The sequence below is a fragment of the Sprattus sprattus genome (assembly GCF_963457725.1).
Source record: "Sprattus sprattus genome assembly, chromosome: 8".
Classification (NCBI taxonomy): Eukaryota; Metazoa; Chordata; class Actinopteri; order Clupeiformes; family Clupeidae; genus Sprattus; species Sprattus sprattus.
In genome coordinates this window covers 16,130,462-16,149,073 of record NC_137927.1, presented here as the reverse complement: position 1 = coordinate 16,149,073, position 18,612 = coordinate 16,130,462, and the positions used below count along the sequence as shown (strand labels likewise).

The following is an 18,612-nucleotide window of genomic DNA, read 5'->3' as shown; positions in this document are numbered from 1 at the left end:
TGTGGTGAAGAATAAAATGTTTATTTTCATTGTACTGGATGTATTATCGGTGAGAATGTGACATAAGCTGAGTGCAGAGGAAAGGGAACACCTCCATTTAAAGTATTGGCCAATAACAAGAAATTTCACACCATCAATTCGTCCCCTTTAAATCTTAACGTCAGAACATAAAAAGAGGGCATTGCAAGGTATACTTTTTTTTTTTTTTTTACATTCATGTTGCCAATCTGATGAATGCGTTTTTCACATGTATTGATCACAGCGGTGTGTGATGAAGGTGTGAGTCTGGCACGCAGTGTAAGTGCTGAAAACACCATGGAGCTCAGTTTGTAGCAGATTGAGATTGTAGTGTCAATTCAACTAAGGCTTTGCTTTGAACAAAAACCAAAATCTTTGTAGCAACTGTTGACTGCACTAAACAGCATTTTCCCTTTTACTTTGTGAACAATAACTCCACACAGGAGTCTCGAGGTGGCAGAGGCGGTAACTTGACTGAAAATGCTTTAGCGATCCTCAGATTGCAATCAGCACATGGGGAGACAGATCATGAAAAGTTCTGGCTGTGCCAGCATTCAAGGGGCAAAGCAGGCTTTCAGTCTTGGAGAAGTTGTGGGGGAGAAAACAGGCTGGTGTTAGGGCAATGCCATGGCCACTACTACAAGGACTTCCTGCTTTGTGCACTATCCTTAGTTTGGGTTCATCCAAGAGTGACCTGCTGTCCGGCTCAAAAGCTCTCCAATGAGCGCTCATCCCTTACCTCTTTCCATTCCACATCAGGATCTAAACCAATGCTCTCTGCTCTGTAAGGGTCTTCAGTCAGTCACCTTCTTCTCTTTTCTTTTCTTCTCCTGTCTTGTCTCCTCAGCCCTTGGATGTTTTAGTCCCACTCCTCTTCATCACGGTCTGGGTTGTCTTCCCTGGGTGGCTCCTGAAACTGAATGTTGGCCAGCATGTCCCTCATCGCCACCATTAGCCGGTTCACCTCCTGGTTCAACTCTCTTCCTGCACGAGCCACTTCCTGGTTGTCCTCAGGTCTCAGCCCACCCTGTGACAAAAAAAAAGAAAAACAAGACCGGTGAAGAACATGTGGTGAGGTGGCCCTGTAGCTAAATTTGTAAAAAGAGAAAACTGCTAAGAACCCAAAGGTCATGGGAAGGGGGTAGCCGGTGGCATAGGCCAAAGGCACAAAATGCCAGAAACCACAGAAGAGCTTCTTTTACAGAAGTGCACCCTCTCGACACAACTATAGGCTTGTGACGCCCTTCCACTCTTCTGCTGAGCTATAGTCAATCAAAACAGTCCACTGCTTCACCCTCTGAAGAAGTTTTGAAGGGTTCCCTAATGTCTATTAGCAAAGTGACAGCATGTCTAACCAATCAAAACCATTTTTGCTGTGCGGGGGTCTGGAAGGGTATAGGTTTACGCCATGGCTTACGCTTTCATAAATAAGTGGGCTACTAACACGAATGTCTGTGTTATCAACAATGACAGGTATGCGATATTAGCCAGTGTCCCCAATTAACAGATGAATTAGCACACAAGTCTCATGCAATAACCAAGTGTTACTAAACACACACGTCGTGAGTCCACGTTTGTGTTGAGTAGCACACATCAGTTTTGACAAGCCAGAATCACTAACAGTGGTATTTTTGGAATGCTAATGACAAGGCCCAAAACATTGTCGCACCCTAAACTAGAGTTAGAGCACGATGCATCTAGTCCACTCCATTTGGCTACCTCAGCTAACGGTGGTGTGTTTAATTTGGTGACCATTGACCAATGTAGAATTTGCCAGTGGCATAATGTAACACTCACTCTTAAACCCTTTTTGTTTGGGTAATCTTTACCTGTACTGCACGTTAATAAGGAAAAAAGAATCTGTTGAATCGATAAATATAAATTATGAGCATAAAGAAGTTTCATCAATACATCATTGGCTATCGTTAGGACTGACTATACAAGATAACTTTTCAATGAGAACTCATCCTGGCACAAACATTTTGATCCACTGTGCAAAGACAGTGCCCAATTCAATTTCGTGGCAATTCAAAGCCTTGGCACTCGGAAATCAAGCTGGCAGTGCATTCCTTCATGATGAATTCGAGGCTAAACGTGGTTTGTTGCCAGGTGGACAGAGAAAGAGACAGAGACCGAGACAAAATGCGTTCTTTGGTCTGTTCGGGACATTAAGGGAAATAAATCTGTTCATCCCTGCCATTACAGTCCACCCAACTATTTCTGCCTGAGAGGCATAATGATGTGAGCACACTTAGAAGTTGCCATGGAGATTTATAGTGCACAAAGTCAACATGCTCTTAACATGCTCCTGTTGGCTTGCAGTACAGCTTGTACCACTGACGTCCCTATCCGGAAAAAGCAAACCCTATGTGCAACTGCCACATAAAGTCACCTTCAATGCACAGAAAGGGTGTTGGTTCCGGTGGTTCCGCACTGACCTGTGCCCAAAGCACACATAAGTCACTAAACAGACGCACAGATGTATAACCAGTAAGAATCTTACCAAATTGACCTAGCGAAGCTGCACTGGTTTGCGGTTTGCTAAAAAAAAAGTATTTTTATAGATTTACAAGAAAATGTCGACCTTGCCGATTACACGTGCATGCTGCTATTCTATCCCTTTATGATACAACTGATCAGACAATTTCCAAGCTTCAAGTATATAATAAATAAGACACACAAAATATAAGACAAAAACTTGAATATCACACTAAAATATATCCCATCTGAGTCCAATGTGGAACTCGGGCACTTTCCTTTTACTAAATTAATGAATTGAATCTTGAGATTAAAGATTAGATTGAGTAGGGATCAGCCTTAAGACAAAATCAATCAAATTTTACTTGATTAACATCGCAGGGTGGCATTCCTCTTAGATGTGTCCCTTCCGAAGACAATCCGTCTCTGCTTGACTGTCTCCATAAAAACCCTATAACACTGCCTCAGATGATGTCTGTACATCCAGGTTTTATAACACATTTCAACACTGCATGCATAGATAACATGCAGCCCTGAGAGCCAATCAGCTAGTCAGACGCCAAATACATCAAATTACACTTGAAAGGGTGATGCAGGACACAGTTATGAAACATCTTCATTCAGAACACCCTGAAACTTACCCTTACTGCAATTAAGACATAAAAGAGGTTTATTACATGACTAATGGTCTTTATGAGAAACACACCATGAGGGCGGGAAAAGAGAACATAGCCTCAGCCCTTCTACAATCACAGCCTGAGCAAGAGTAAGCACGAGATGACTGAAAGAGAGAGAGAGAGAGAGAAAACCTCATCTAGTTTATGTCCCTGCGTATTGACTTGAGATTGGCTATCTCTTGATGGATTCAGTGGTCTGTGGTTCAGAAGAAACAGTATGAGTTAGAGAGAGAGAGAGAGAGAGAGAGTTCTCGCTTCTCTACAAGCATTCTCGAAAAATGTCAACCCACTCACCTGCAGGTTGAAATTTGGCAGCAGAGAACGAAAGAAGAGTGACAAGGTGCTTTCATTGGAAGCTCCACTGATTTGTCTATTGGCAAAGACAGATTCAAAACCAGAGATGAAATGTATACAAAGCTATAGTAGATTCATTAAATCATACATTTGGCCTTCAGTGCCCCAGCATAGCCTACAAGAAGTTCTGCTATTTTCAGTTACGTTTGTTTTCTGCTCTTAGCAAAATAAGAACTGAGAATTGAGACCCTTAGACACAAACCTTTTATGGTAATCTTAGACAAACGTGCCTAAGGCCTGCTCTGGGCACTTTGACGTCAGTCCTTAATGTAGCCTTTAAACACATTTCCCCTTAGTGAACTTTGCATGATAATCCAGGTTATCAACAAAACATCACAAGAACTTAAATCAAATGACACTATTCCAGGTTAAATCCCGCCACATTTTCTCTGTTCGCACTGTTCCAACAAGTTGGGCAGAGCTTACCTCTCTGGTCGGGTGTACGACATCACTGAATCCAGAGGCGGAAGAGGGTCAAAACCCATAACCGGTTGTGTGGTCACTTCCTAGGGGTGAGCAGAACAGCAGAGCTGTTAATTACATTCAAGAAGCCACTCTGCAGCTCTAGAGCTTGGACTTCACATCTGCACATTTCTACCAACATCGCTTACGCATCAGAAAAAAATACAGAGAACTGCAAACATGCAGATCGCATTACTTCTCACACTTTCACCTCACATTTCACTCAGTCTGTGTTTGTCGTAAAACTTTTCTCAAATGGCGGGCGGTTATTGGATATAATTACTTAACCCGCCCGGCCTTTATTCGTTTAGGCGAAACCTATCGATAGATTACAAGCGACAGAATTCAAAACCCTGTGCATTAGCTGGATAGCCAACACATTAAATTTTCATGAAGGGACAGAAACAAATACTACTCATTTGCTAAATCAGGGACACATAGTGAACATATCCATTACAACTTACCATCAGTGGAGAAACAATGACTGCATAAGAGGCACATTGGCAGACTAAACATGACTGACTGACTGGCAGTAATCAAGAATCAAGGAGCTTTGATGCAAAACCTTGAAGTATAGAAAATGAATGATATACAAATGATCGACCCACTGCAGACTCAGATGTTATTGAAAGCTCAGTTATAGCAAGTGCCAGTTACTTATTACACAGTGTAAAGCACTCACCAGAGGCAGAGTGGCCGTGGCCTCCTTGATCTCGGACAATATAACGTGCCGATGAATGTTTCTCGGAGCGCTTTGGTACCTTGTCTTTCTCCTGACAAAAACACCACATACAAAGGGAGATATACAACATACACAAGCACGTGCAGGGATAAGTGGGGCTCGGTGACACCTATTTAGTGCTATTACCACGTTGTTTACAAGTTTTACATGGAAAAAAACACCCTCCACTAGAATAAGATTATCTTAAATTAGATTAAACTAGATTCAACTTCATTGTCATTGGATAGAGTACAGGTACTCTATCCAATGCATCTAACCAGAAGTGCAAAATAGTAGTATTATTTACAGATAAGTGCAGGTATAAGTAAATAAGTCATGCTAAATCTTACAGTATGTACAGTGTTATTGAAGTGGTGGACAAAGTATACAGATTAATATATATATGTGTGCCATATTAAAAGTGTTAAACATAGAGGTGTAGTGGACAGAGTTGGAAAGGTGAGTGTATAATTAATGATTGTATGTACAGTATACACAAAAACTAAACGTACAGTTGGTTGTATATACAACATAAACAATAGTAATTTGAACAACGCGAGAGGTTCAGCCTGTGCAAAAGTGAGTGGTTATATAAAAAGAAGATGGTGCAGTGATGTGTAGTAATGTGTAGTAATGAGTGCAATAAGGCTTAACTCTGTGGTTTCTTCCTCTCCTAGTCTAGACCATCTTCGCTATGGGACACTGCTGTTGTCTCTCCACCCGATCTACCTGTAGAAACCCTCTGATCACATTCACCAACCACCAACGAACTGCCGTACATTTACTCTACCCCCATACCCTATGCTTGCATTTAAATGCAATATATATGATTGCCACTACCAACATGTTTTTCTGTTCCTACTTTTCTTACCCTTTTAACAGTAACCCTATAAGTACACTGTATACCCACTAAGCTGTTTTTGTAAGTATCATGTATAAACCATATGTTGTTGTATAAATATTATGTACATCTACCAAGAGCATGTAGTGTACATCTACCACTTGTTGTTTCCCTTCCCTTGAGTGGAAGTCATTCATGGCCATAGTGATAGTGGCTAAAGCTTGTGAGGACAACTGTCTTGTGTTAGCAAAACGCTGAACACCTCGGGTCTGTGTGGGTCAGGCACCATTTTGTTTATAAAACAAAAAGCTCATTTGTCCTAGAAAAGGGGATGACGAAGACTAGTCTACATTTCTATATATGGAGAGCAGTTGATCCTCGAGCAAACACAACATGAAGGTTTGTCATGACACAAATGCATTGCCCAGCCCTTCCAGTCTACAAGCCCTGAGGTGCACCTTCAACTATGTACATAAAAACGTACTACGTACACTTACTCTACCCCATACCCTATGCTAGCATTTATATAAAGTACTGTGCAAAAGTTTTAGGCAGGTGTGAAAAAATGCTGTAAACTAAGAATGCTTTCAAAAATGGAAGTGTTAACAGTTTATTTTCATCAATTCTTCATAAATTAACAAAATGCAGTGAAGGAACAGAAGAAAATTCTAAATTAAATCAATATTTGGTGTGAACACCCTTTGCCTTCAAAATAGCATCAATTCTTCCAGATACACTTGCGCACAGTTTTTGAAGGAACTCGGCTGGTAAATTGTTCCAAACATCTTGGAGAACTAACCACAGATCTTCTGTGGATGTAGGCTTCCTAAAATTCTCCTGTCTCTTCATGTAAACCCAGACAGACTCGATGATGTAGAGATCAGGGCTCTGTGGGGGTCATACCATCACTTGCAGGACTCTCTGTTCTTCTTTAAGCTGAAGATAGTTGTTAATGACATTGGCTGTATGTTTGGGGTTATGTTCCTGCTGCAGAATACATTTGGTGCCAATCATACGCCTCCCTGATGGTATTACATGATGGATTAGTATCTGCCTGTATTTCTCAGCATTGAGGACACTATTCATCCTGACCAAATCTCCAACTCCACATGCAGAAATGCAGCCCCAAACTGGGAAGGAACCTCTACCATGCTTCACTGTTGCCTGCAGACTCTCATTATTGTACCTCTCTCCAGCCCTTCGGCGAACAAACTGCCTTCTTCTACAGCCAAATATTTCTAATTTTGACTCATCAGTCCATAGCACCTTCTGCCATGTTTCTGCACCCCAGTTTCTATGTTTTCGTGCTTAGTTCAGTCACTTGGCCTCGTTTCCTTGTCGGGGTAGAGCTTTTTGGCTGCAACTCTACCATGAAGACCACTTCTGGCCAGACTTCCCCGGACAGTAAATGTCTGTACCTGGGTACCACTGGTTTCTGCCAGTTCTGAGCTGATGCCACTGCTTGAAATCTTCTGATTTCAAAGGTAAATAGGCTTGATGTGTTTTTCATCAGCTGCATTAAGTTTCCTTGGCTGACCACTGCGTCTACGATCCTCAAAGTCTTCTTCAAAAGAGCTTGAACTGCACATTTCGAAACCCCTGTCTGCTTTGAAATCTTTGTCTGGGAGAGACCCTGCTGATGCAGTATAACTACGTTGTGTCTTGTTGCTGTGCTCAGTCTTACCATGTAAATGGATAAAAAATAAACATTTATTGTTTACATTTTTCAAAGCATTCTTAGTTCATAGCATTTTTTCGCACCTGCCTAAAACTTTTGCACAGTACTGTACAATATACATTATTGCCACCACTGAAATGTTTCTCTGTCCCTACATCCCTTACCCCTGTAACAGTAACCCTATGAGTACAGTAAACTGGTCTTGCCTGTATCATGTATTTACCACCGGATGTCTGTATACATACTATGTCCAGCGCCCAAATGCTGGCTGTGTACAACCCCTGTTGTTTCCCTTCCCCTTCTGCCACACAACCCTCCCCCTTCCCCCCTTCCCACCTTCCTATCTCCACCCGGCCGACCTCAAGCAGATGGGTCCCCCCTTATGTGCCGTGGTTCTGCTTAAGGTTTCTTCCTGCCTAACGGAGTTTTTTCTTGCCCCTGTTGCCATTGTGCATGCACTAAGGGGGTTTAGGCTCTGGGCTCCGTTAAGCGCCTAGAGGCAATTGTATTGTTATGGCGCGATATAAATAAAATTGAATACTCATGAAAACCAAAGCAAATTGAAAACCACTCATGAGGCTGTTTTCACCCCTCTGGGCTTAACTCAGATACCTACCCCTCCTCTACTACCAATGCCACAAGAACTCGATACCGAAAACAAGCACTGTTCTGTCCGCTAACAAGTAAACATCGTAAACATGATCAATTGGTCTCACGGTCTCCAATGGTCGTTATAGGGTCATGGGCCCTCGGCACTTTAGTCAAGTTTTTTTTTTACAAATACTGCATGTCATGTTCCTATAGACATAACCTTTGAAACAGAACCAACGTAACAGTCTTAGGCAAGAACTGCTCAGATTTCCTTTATGTCTTAAAGGCTGTAGGTTGTGCCCTCCCTCTCCACTAACAATGTAAAGAGGGCAACATGCCGCAGCATAATTGGTAAAATAGAGTTTCCAATATGCTGAGCGCCTGCACTGCTCCTTATCAGAGTGTCAGATGACTTTAATTTATTTGGTTTAACGGCTAGCAACACTGCCAGAGTCTCCCCCTTGCCACAGTGACAGCAGACAGCAGATCTAAGCAGCTGCAAGCAAAACACTGATTGTGCTTCTGTTATTCAATTTGGGCTGAAACTATGAAATCCGCTCTCCAGATAAGGGCTTATATATAAGAAACTAAAATAGATGCTTGATGATATATTTGGAGGCTGGCAAGGTATTATAGGTGAGCACTCAGGGGTAATGTTGGATAGTGAGGTTCACTTCTAGGTGGTATTTCTTCAGATGTTAATTTGTGTGTGTGTGTGTGTGTGTGTGTTTGTGTGTATGTGTATGTGTATGTGTATGTGTATGTGTATGTGTATGTGTATGTGTGTGTGTGTGTGTGTGTGTGTGTGTGAGCACGTTGAAGGTCACACACTTGTTGAGGCAGTCCTCCACTTGGGGGTCCTGGGCGTTGACCCTGCGGAGCACTTCACTAACGTTGCCCTCCAGCCAGAGCAGCACCGGAGCCTCCTTCCACAGCGCATGACTACGCCCCACGTAGAGCGCTACCAGCTGAGCCAGAGCAGGGGGTTGACTGAGGGAGGCAATGAGAGAGAGAGAGAGAGAGAGAGAGAGAGAGAGAGAGAGACAGTGAGAGAAAAGAGGAAGAGAAAGAAAGACAGACATATAGCAGTCAAGAAAGGGAGAGGAGAAAGAAAGCAAAAAGGGGAAAGAAAGAATAAAATACAAGAGCGAGAGGAGAGACAGAGATAACAAAAATACCATTTTATAAATGCTGATTTGGATTGAAGGCTAATGTGTATGTATAGAAATGCCAACCATTTACACTATTGCTTTCTCTAAGTCATACTATTTTCCTTAAAAACAGACATAGTGACACAGAGTTCAATTTCTATGCCTATAAAACCAAATGAGATTACATTTATCTAATTAAGATGGGGAAATAATCTCTGAAGACTAGTAAAAATGAATGAGCAAAAGGGCGAAGAAGTTATTTTTCTTACTCCATCTGACTTTTAGGGCCAAAATATGCATGGGAGGAGACAGCAGAGTCAGGCTGTACTGTCAACAAGTCCAGTAGAGGCATGAGCACTGTAAATCACACAAACAAAAACACACACAGTCAAACACACAAAGACATTCATACGCAAAAAAAGCAAATCTGTTATCCAGGGTATATGTAACTGCCGTATATGAACACATACATTACATCAAGAAAAAAACATTCAATCATAGAATGTTCCAGGCCACGAACACATCTCAAGTGTTCATTTCAGGAGAAATACTAATACAACCTGGTCTTGCTTTTTTCTTCATGGGTATATTTAAAACCTGACAGAAGTGAAAATATCACAAACTGCATTCAATTAAAATGTAATTTGGCTTGCACTGCAATTGCCTGCCATGATGTTACAATAGATGGGGAATAGAACCAGGTTAGAGCAGATAACATCTGCAAACTTCGTTTTGCTTTTTACATTTTGCTGAATGACTTATGCAAGAACTTGTCAATGAAGGTTTTATGAAATGATGGATTATGAAAGCGGACACACACAAACAAATCATGGCAAATAAATCTCTGGACAGTTAAGAGAGGGATACTTCATTTTGAACCAAGATATTGGTCCAAAATCCAACTCTGTAAAAAGCAGGACAAACTAATCAACCCAAAAGACTGCTGGGTTTTTAAAACAATGGACTGGATGACCAAGACTTCAGACTGCTTGCATTGGCTGAAAATGCCACAGCACTGTAAACTAAACTTTCTGAGGCTTTCACAAGAACCAGAGATAAACTAGCCACTTTGATTTCTCTGGAACACTTAAAACATGCCCCCCAAAATGCATGGCAACAGCAACATAGGCATCAAGGTGTGTGTGTATTCTCAGTATGTGCTTCTCACCGCCGGGGAACATGATAAGAGCGCCCTGCAGTAGCTTGTCACTCTTCTGTCTTAACTTTGCCCCCTCGTCAGCTGGGCAGTCCTCCTGCAGGCTCAGGTGGTAGTAGCTCAGGGCCACTGAGAAGGCAAAGTTGGGCAGCTGGGACAGGTTCCTGTGGACCTGACGTGAACCGGAAAGCACAGGGCAGGTGAAGAAAGGAAGATAAAGGCAGCATTGAAATCAGCATAGTAGTGGATTAATTCAAAACAAAGGATGCTGCAAGAGTTAATGGGTGGAATCTTTGGAGTTCCCCTGTGTCCTTTGAAAACAAACAAAACGCAGGAGAAGGGTGTGACAAAAACGCAATCAGAGTAAACAGACTGCATACTGTAGAAAGAAAAAGCTATATGTTTCAGGTATAATTTCATTTAAATTCCAAGTCCAATGTTCTCTGTAGAAATTAGATGACAAAATGGCAACTTGCATGATCATAATTTCACTAACACCACCACAGGTGAAAACTAGAGTGAGAGAGCGAGACAGAAAAAGAGGCAGACGGACAAACAAATGAAACTGCATCCATGTATCTTACCTCCCACTCTTCGTAGATTCGGATGAGGGCGCTGTACTCGCGGCAGCGGAGGCAGAGGAAGTCTACCAGCAGCAACATGCAGAGAGGGTCATTATCAGGATCCACACTGCAGGCCAGACAGACAGAGCGTGAAGAACATGCTTGACAAACCCCACACTGACAACTACTGACCACTAGAAGTAAGGTCAACAAGCAAATCCAACACGAAATAAATGATGAGAGTATGCTGCAACAGGACTCCATAGAAAAGGATGTGTTTTTTGTTTGTGGTGCTAAGGGATGGTAAGAGGCTGGAGGGGTGTTGGGAGTACCTCAGGATGAGTTTGCAGTACTCCAGAGCGGTCCTGGGGCAGCCTCTCTTCTCCAGGAACATCATGTGCTTATACAGAGCCAAGTAGAAGGCCCTGTGACAGACGAACAGGGAGGAACACAGAACCCAGGAAAAGAATGAGAACTGAACCCATAACCAGCGGAAAAAGAGGGAAAAGTGTTTATAAAGGCCTGTAAACATATAATTGAGAAAATAGCAATGAAGCCAACCAAAAAATACCGATAAATGATTCCAACCCAAAAGCTGTAGTAGTTGATATACAAATGTGACCAAAGTAAAAGACAAATTGTAACAGTTGACCAAAGGGAAACCCTTAAGACAAATAGAAGTGAAAAGGACATAATATTGTGTGTGTGTGTGTGTGTGTGTGTGTGTGAGAGAGAGATATTGCTTACACACCTGTTCTCTGGTCTCAGGTAGTCAAGTCGGCTGGTTCCTGATGTAAGACTGCACACAGGGTGGAAAGCACACTCAAAACTGTAGAGAGCCCGTTCTACAGTTTATATATAAACACACACACACACACACACACACACACACACACACACACACACACACACACACACACACACACACACACACACACACACACACACACACACGGTACTCATTAATTACAGGTAATTAAAAAATAGCTGTGGTATCAACTCAATATATAGCAAGGTAAATAAAAATGTGAATAGAACTTAACAAGCATGATTTTATTAAAGATACAAGAGGATTAGGGCTGTTACACATTTATAGAACAAAGGCCATCATTACTCTCTACTAACTTGTACTTTATTAATATCCATTTCCTTCTTAATGTACGAGGTCAAGCGTTACACTGCAGACAGACAAACCTCACTGTCTGAGGCAGATAATGAAATTTCCTTGAGCTAGGTGCCAAGCCTGGATTAATCTGATTAGATGGTGATTAACCAGCTCTTGGCCATGCAGCTGCATGGCAGTTCCATGCCAAATCAAATGAGATTCATTTTCTGCTTAAGGGCCATTCCATGTGAAATCAACAGAGTACTCCCGACTGGCCATCGTGGTTTTACTTCATACTTTAGAATTTTAAGCTTTTACCTTCTTTAGTTTCTGAGAAAAGGGCACTACTAGAGTGCATGGCCCTAATATTGCTGCTGCTGCAAAAAAACAAAGTTCTATAAGCCATTACTTTTGTTCTATTAATGCGGAATGCTTAAATTTAAAATGTCTTTAGCTTCTTAAATGGTTGGACAACAGTTCCATTTTTGACAAGTTATGGTTTGCAAAAAATTGTATTTCATGCTTTGGAGCAACTTCTGCTCGTATATCTTCATCTGTTTTTGATATATTATACTTATGTAACAGTGTTTTCTTATAAAACTAGATGCAGATGCCACTGAAAAGCACAGCGTATTAATCAGTAACTGCACAACATGTGAAGTTGGTACCTTGAACCAAACCAAGGTATTATGTCATGTTTAACGATGATGGAAAAGGCTGTTTTAAGGCATATAATATTGTAAATACACATTTTTGTATATAGAAGAGCACTTTCATTTTGTAAAATTAGGGCCACAAGTTGCACACTAGTTTCTGAGTACAATTACATTATTTATATTAAGTTTGAAGAAAATCCAAGATGGTCAGTCAGGAAATGATTCTATTGTCTGTTTCTATTATCTGTTGATTTGACATGGAATTACCCTTAAGTTAGTTACTTAAGCCTGCTAGTGCCTACACAACTTTGGGGTTGGATACTGTGCCATGAGGTTTTCTTCAGAAAAGCCCCCATTCTAGTTAGCAGTTACAGTATTCTGGGTGGCAGTTGTACTGAAGCTGGGGGAAATACCTCAGTCGAAAAATGTAAGGATTTAATTTATATATCTATTGAGAATCTGTCTGCAAATGTAATTTCCTCCAGTGTTTGTCTGGAGAGGTTGTTATCTGATTAGACACGAATGCAAAACACAGTATAATCAGTAGAATCAAGAATTTGGCATTTGGCTCTATTAGTAAAATAGTATCACTGGAGACAGCTCTGCATGTGCACTGCTCTTTGAGTCAGGTAAACACTTGGCTTGAGGGTCTATTTGGTGACCCACATCCAAGTTGTGTAAGTTTAAATAAACTGCATAGGACTCATAATTGCATCAATTTGTCAGAAAGTAACAATTTTGCACAACAAACCTGACCTACTTGAGGTATGCTTTTGTGTAACACACGGATAAAATACCTAACATTTTAACAAGATTACCCACTGAAAAATCTGAGTGTTTATCCACAGATGACCTTGAGCCTGAGGGAAGCCATACTAACCAATGAGATCCCTAGCCATCTCCTGGTCCTCTTGGATACGACAGACATCAGAGAGTTGCAGCAGTGAGTCGATGTGGTATGGGTTGAGCTGCAGCAGGACCTGTGGGGACAAGGGATAACCTTGGGCAAAGTATCTGGACTAAGACCTTTTAACACAGAGAAATAATATTATTTCTGAATATTTCTGGGTATTCTATGCAATCAACAGAATTCATAGTTCAAGTTCATTTCAAGTTTTTTTTATTATCAGGGTTCCCACTCGAAGTCAAATATAAAATTCCATGATTTTCCATGACTTTCCAGACCCAAAAAACAGAATTTCCATGACCACTTCCGTAAATAGAAATGTTAAAACGTTTTTAAAAGTGTGAAAACTGAAGATTATATTCACCCCTAGAGCTGTTCTTTGTCTATACGAAGCTTTACACAACCAGATATGTAAAACTTAACTGTAAATGTCAAAAACAACCACCCTTCTTGGCTGAAAGCCCTGTAAGCGCAAGGTAAATAAAAAAAATGTAATTAATCTACACAACTGTTAAGAAAATTCCATGATATTCCAGGACTGTGCATGCAAAATGGTCAAATTCCATGACTTTCCAGGTCTGGAAAAACTTTTATGAAATTCCATGATATTCCAGAAATTCCATGACCCGTGGGAACCCTGTATGCCTTCAGAATAACATAGTTGTCTTATGTCTAGAAGCATTTTTGATAACTATGTATTGCAACTTTAAATCTCAGATAATAATTGAAACCTTAGATTAGACAAATGGTAATAAACAGGCCATAATGACATCAGAGTAAACAGCACGTTACAGTCGTTACACACCCATCCAAAAAAGTAATATGAGGCAAAGCCAACTTACGACTATGTTATTTGGATCCATGGACTCAACCGCATCTAAGAATTTGAACTGAACTTGTTGATAGTCTCGATTGTGCTCAAATGTGAAATACTGTAAGCCATTTTTGGTTTCCAGAAGACTCATAGAAATTCCTGGCAACAAGACAGAACAAAGAGAGGACTTTGTGGAAAACACATTAAGGATTACAGGAATCAGACTCAATTACAGTACCAGGGGACATTCAGCTCTAAAAAGGTCATATATATTGTCCTCACACAAACATATTTCCTGCTGTTGCATGGGTTCTGTACAGCATTCTCCATCTTTTAGACATTGCATCTCAAAGGTAAGTTATTTGTAGTTAAATATACCAGTGGCTTCCATCATGAGATATGCAATCAGCTATTATAGTTTTCAGCTGAAAAAAATGGAAGACACTGTGCAGGCTGTGACATAACTGTCTGTGTATGTCTGCCCTTGCCTCTGACACACTGTGCCTCCCCCCTGCGGCTCCCTCGCCCAACATCAATGCTGCCTTTTATAGGCTGTCCTAGCTCAGGGTGGCAAGAGTTGGGGACCATTTTAAAGAAAACCTTACAGGTCTCTGTATCAAAGCGCCCATTGAGAGACTAGCCCTTCTGCAATCAGGAGATCGATGGAACAAAATTCACGAGCATTGTTTAAACAATCCTGGGGTAAATATACACTGCAGTATGTGCTGTTGGCAAATCTAAATTTGGCATGGTTCATGTCCTAAACACTAATTACTTTTTATAAACAATTGTACTGGGCGTCAGGGAGAAATGCTGTAAAAGTCCCGAAAGAGTTGCACAACTCATATGTTGGTGGGGATGTGACCTCTGGGGAGCTTTAGCAATAGTGGAGACTTATCTTACAAGGAATATTCAATGTCCAGAGAAGCGTATAATAGACCATGGCAATGCTGTGCTTGACTTTCAACATGATGCCCCAATAGGTCTCACCTGGTTTGCTGAAGCGGGGCCAGGTATCTTTGGGGAAGGTCATCCAAGTACTGCGGTGAAACTGCCTCTGTCTCTGCCTGGGTCTGATACAAGAGAAGGAGACAAGCATCGGGGAGACAGCACAAATTACCATGATATAAGAATACTATCAAAAGGAACTTAAGTTCTGAGCAATACATAAAAAAACACCCCTACCGTTGGTCTCCCAGAACAGCTCTGGCTCCAAAATATCTTTTCAGCTCTGTTTCAGGATTCAGATTGCTAAAAGAAAAAGCAGAGGAATTTTGAATAGTTTAGTTAGGCTATGGTTAGGCAGCAATCAAGACACAAGACTCCAAAAGAATTCAAAACTTGCACTCAGCACATTAAAATATGTTAAAAACTCAGAAAAGTCCATTTTGATTTCAAGGAGTGTTTCAAGTTTCCAGCGAACCACGTAAATGCCCAGACATCTTCAAGTGCACTCATTTGCAACCAGTCAGTTTAAGTGTGTTCAGCCAGTTTAAGTGTGTTCAGTCAGTTTAAGTGTGCTCAGCCAGTTGCTATATGGCTCACATGGGTTTCCCTTCACTCACCGGTGCTCCACGTACAACACAGGTCTACTGTCAAATGTGACACCATCATCATTCTGATGGGAGAGCCCATTGGTCTTCTCTATGGTTTCCAGGATTGCATCTATATCATCTCCTGCTCCATCCTCCTGTGGTGCAGAATGAACAGTGCCATGCAGATCAGCAAAACAGATTAATTTTGGACATGCAGGCCGTCTTCAAAAAATGGCTAGGGTACCACCGCTTTACCTGAGGATCGGCTGTTGGGGCTTTCTTCTTCTTTTTTTTCCTCTTTTTCTTTTTTGTCACCTCACCATTGTTGATCTAATAAAATAAGTAAAATCCAGTACTTAGATCATTTAAAAAAAAATAAACATTATTGAAAAATATATTTAGAAAGATTATACATAAAAGCATTTTTTTTTCTTTTTTTACATTTCAATAAAACTGATTTTGTATATGTTGACTGTATTTCTGCTGACTTGTTTTCCACATGTGTTCTAGGCATGAAGATCCGTGGTTTCAGGTGTTTTGAACAGTATATTATATTTTGATGTGACCAAAGATCCAGTCATAAGATAATTAATTAGAATTAGAATTATTCACACACAGTAATGGTGAATCCTATGCACTCTGTTTACATATGTAAACATTTTACAGAGCCTGAGAAAGGTGGCAAATAATTCTTCCCAACATACAGCACCATCACAAAACCACGCTGGGTGTCAGCGCTTTGTCCTGCAATGACAGGTACAAAACAAAATTACAGGGCATGTGTCTTCAATCTAACTTACGTCTGTGGGTTGTCTGTCTGTTTCATCCACATCATCTCTAGAAGCGTCGGGATCTACTTGTTGCTTGACCCCACTATCTTCATCTGTCAGACTTTTCTCCACCTCGTTTTCGGCATCGCCAATCTGCATGTCAGAGAAGCAGAGCAATTGCACACATCATTGACATTTCATTGACTAACATGTAAATGTTAAACACAAGGAAGCTTTTAATACACAAAGACAAGGGGTAGGTTATTTTCGATATCCAATATACCTGTTGAAGTACGTTCACAACAAACAGATTTGCTGACATAACTCATTACAAGGTAACACGCCAGCCTGTTGACGTGTGACATCAGAGATTCCAAGCTAACTTTCAGCTAGCTGGTAGCATGGAATTGCTACCAGTTGGCTAGCAGGCTAATCACAAGTTGTGAGTGGAAAGTGACAGTAGCATAGGGGAAATCTTTGCAATGATGAGCTGACACTCTGTTGATGTGGACAGAGAGGTATTGTAAAGGCACTTGCCAGTTCATAAATATTGCTGATGTTTTTCTGAGCTTTGTTTTTCTTAGCTTTCCGGTTGTTGCTCGTCTTAGCTGGCTGCAGGACAGCTTCACCCTGGTCATCCTCCTCCTCTTGCAAATCCACCGTTTGTGCTTCGTTCAATTTCAGATCCTCGATGCTTAGTTCCTCCTGTCCCCTCTGCTTGCCTTTGAGTCTCCGCAATGCACGACTCGACATGATCTGGTGATGGCTGTCCACACAGCTGAGGCTCAGTTAGCTATGGGTAGCTGACATAGAGCGGTGGCAGCAAGCTTGGTCACGACGAATCTAATTGGACGTTTAAGAGGAAACTCTTTCACTTTTTAAGGAAATGACATCACTGCATCCACCAAACTTATTTTAAAGATATAGTGATAGTTTTATTTTCAGAAGTAAAAACCTTTTTGGACCAGCATCAGTGGTAATAGGCTATTCAGTTATTCTTATGTGCCTCAAACCTTTGTTTCATGTGTTTTTAACACGTCTTAGTGGCTACAAACAAATACAAAATGCATTAATCGGACAACATACAGGAATGTAGACACTTTACAATGACTACATTCCTGACAACATACAGGAATGTAGACACTTTACAATGACATCAATATTGTAGGTTTACGACTTTTAAAAAAAAATTAACAGCAAAAGCTACACTTTCACAGGCATCCCTTGCTTGAACCATGCAGCGTTTTTTCAAATGGGTTCTAAAATGCTGTCTTCACAAACTCTCTGGCCATATGAAACAGTTATAATTTTGTAAACGATGTAATAATAATCGCTGACATAAAAAGCCACACATAGGCCTAATGGCCATAGAGATCAGTCTGTGCCGCACTGTTCGAACACCAGCAATACTAAACTCCATCACAGAGCGGCAGTCAAACAGTTGTTTATGTCAAGTCCCCTCTAACACCACAGTAAGAAATCACACTGTTTAGGTAATGATACATTTTTATTTAAAAAGTCCATATATAAAGACTGCTATCCCAAATGTTATCAAATAAGCATCATTTTTGAAGGTTTGACTCTCTGGTCATTCAGAATCAATATAAAGGTTTTTTTTTTATTATTTATTTTTTTTTTTTTACAAATATTCATGCTGATAAGATGCACTAGCACTTTCCAGAAGATTAACAAAGGTAAAACACATATGCTGTACAAAAATAAGGATCCAGTGCGTTTTGTAATCTGAAATCAATGTGAAGGGACAGAAAAATCTGAGAGATTAGGAAACTGATTGTTCTGCACAGACGTCATTCAAAGAGGAAGTAATTTGTCTTCTCTCCGAACATTCCTTTTACAAAAGGTCAGCTAATTCAGTAAGCAGGACGACATATTGTTCCAGCAGGGAAGTTTTTTCTGAAATGTTACGAGGACAGACCCAGTTAGTTCCATTTAAAGTTCACTTTAATTTGTTTAGGGCCAACTAGGCTATTATTGTTGCGAAATGTGGACATTAACTTGAACTTGAACATTTACACAAGTTTCCCCAAGTTGCAACAGTGTACCAATTTACCAAAAAAGAGGAAGCAAATGTTTGAAATCCCACAAGCACTGAGTCATAAATATACTGCAGAAAG

The 18,612-nt window shown here is 40.8% G+C and overlaps 1 protein-coding gene across 1 annotated transcript; it reads right to left on the bottom strand.

Moving 5' to 3' along the window:
* On the bottom strand, positions 1–17,302 carry tcf25 (TCF25 ribosome quality control complex subunit). Its single transcript, XM_080843006.1, has 18 exons — positions 17,015–17,302; positions 16,508–16,630; positions 15,963–16,037; positions 15,738–15,862; positions 15,358–15,423; positions 15,163–15,245; positions 14,201–14,331; positions 13,332–13,431; positions 11,442–11,535; positions 11,023–11,115; positions 10,712–10,817; positions 10,140–10,299; positions 9,241–9,328; positions 8,652–8,810; positions 4,672–4,762; positions 3,954–4,033; positions 3,468–3,543; positions 1–1,045 (listed from the first exon to the last, which is right to left on the bottom strand). Exons 1-18 carry the CDS (start codon positions 17,228–17,230, stop codon positions 878–880), a joined length of 2,034 nt encoding a protein of 677 aa, XP_080699132.1. The 5' UTR covers positions 17,231–17,302; the 3' UTR covers positions 1–877.
* Positions 17,303–18,612: the final 1,310 nt, after the last annotated feature.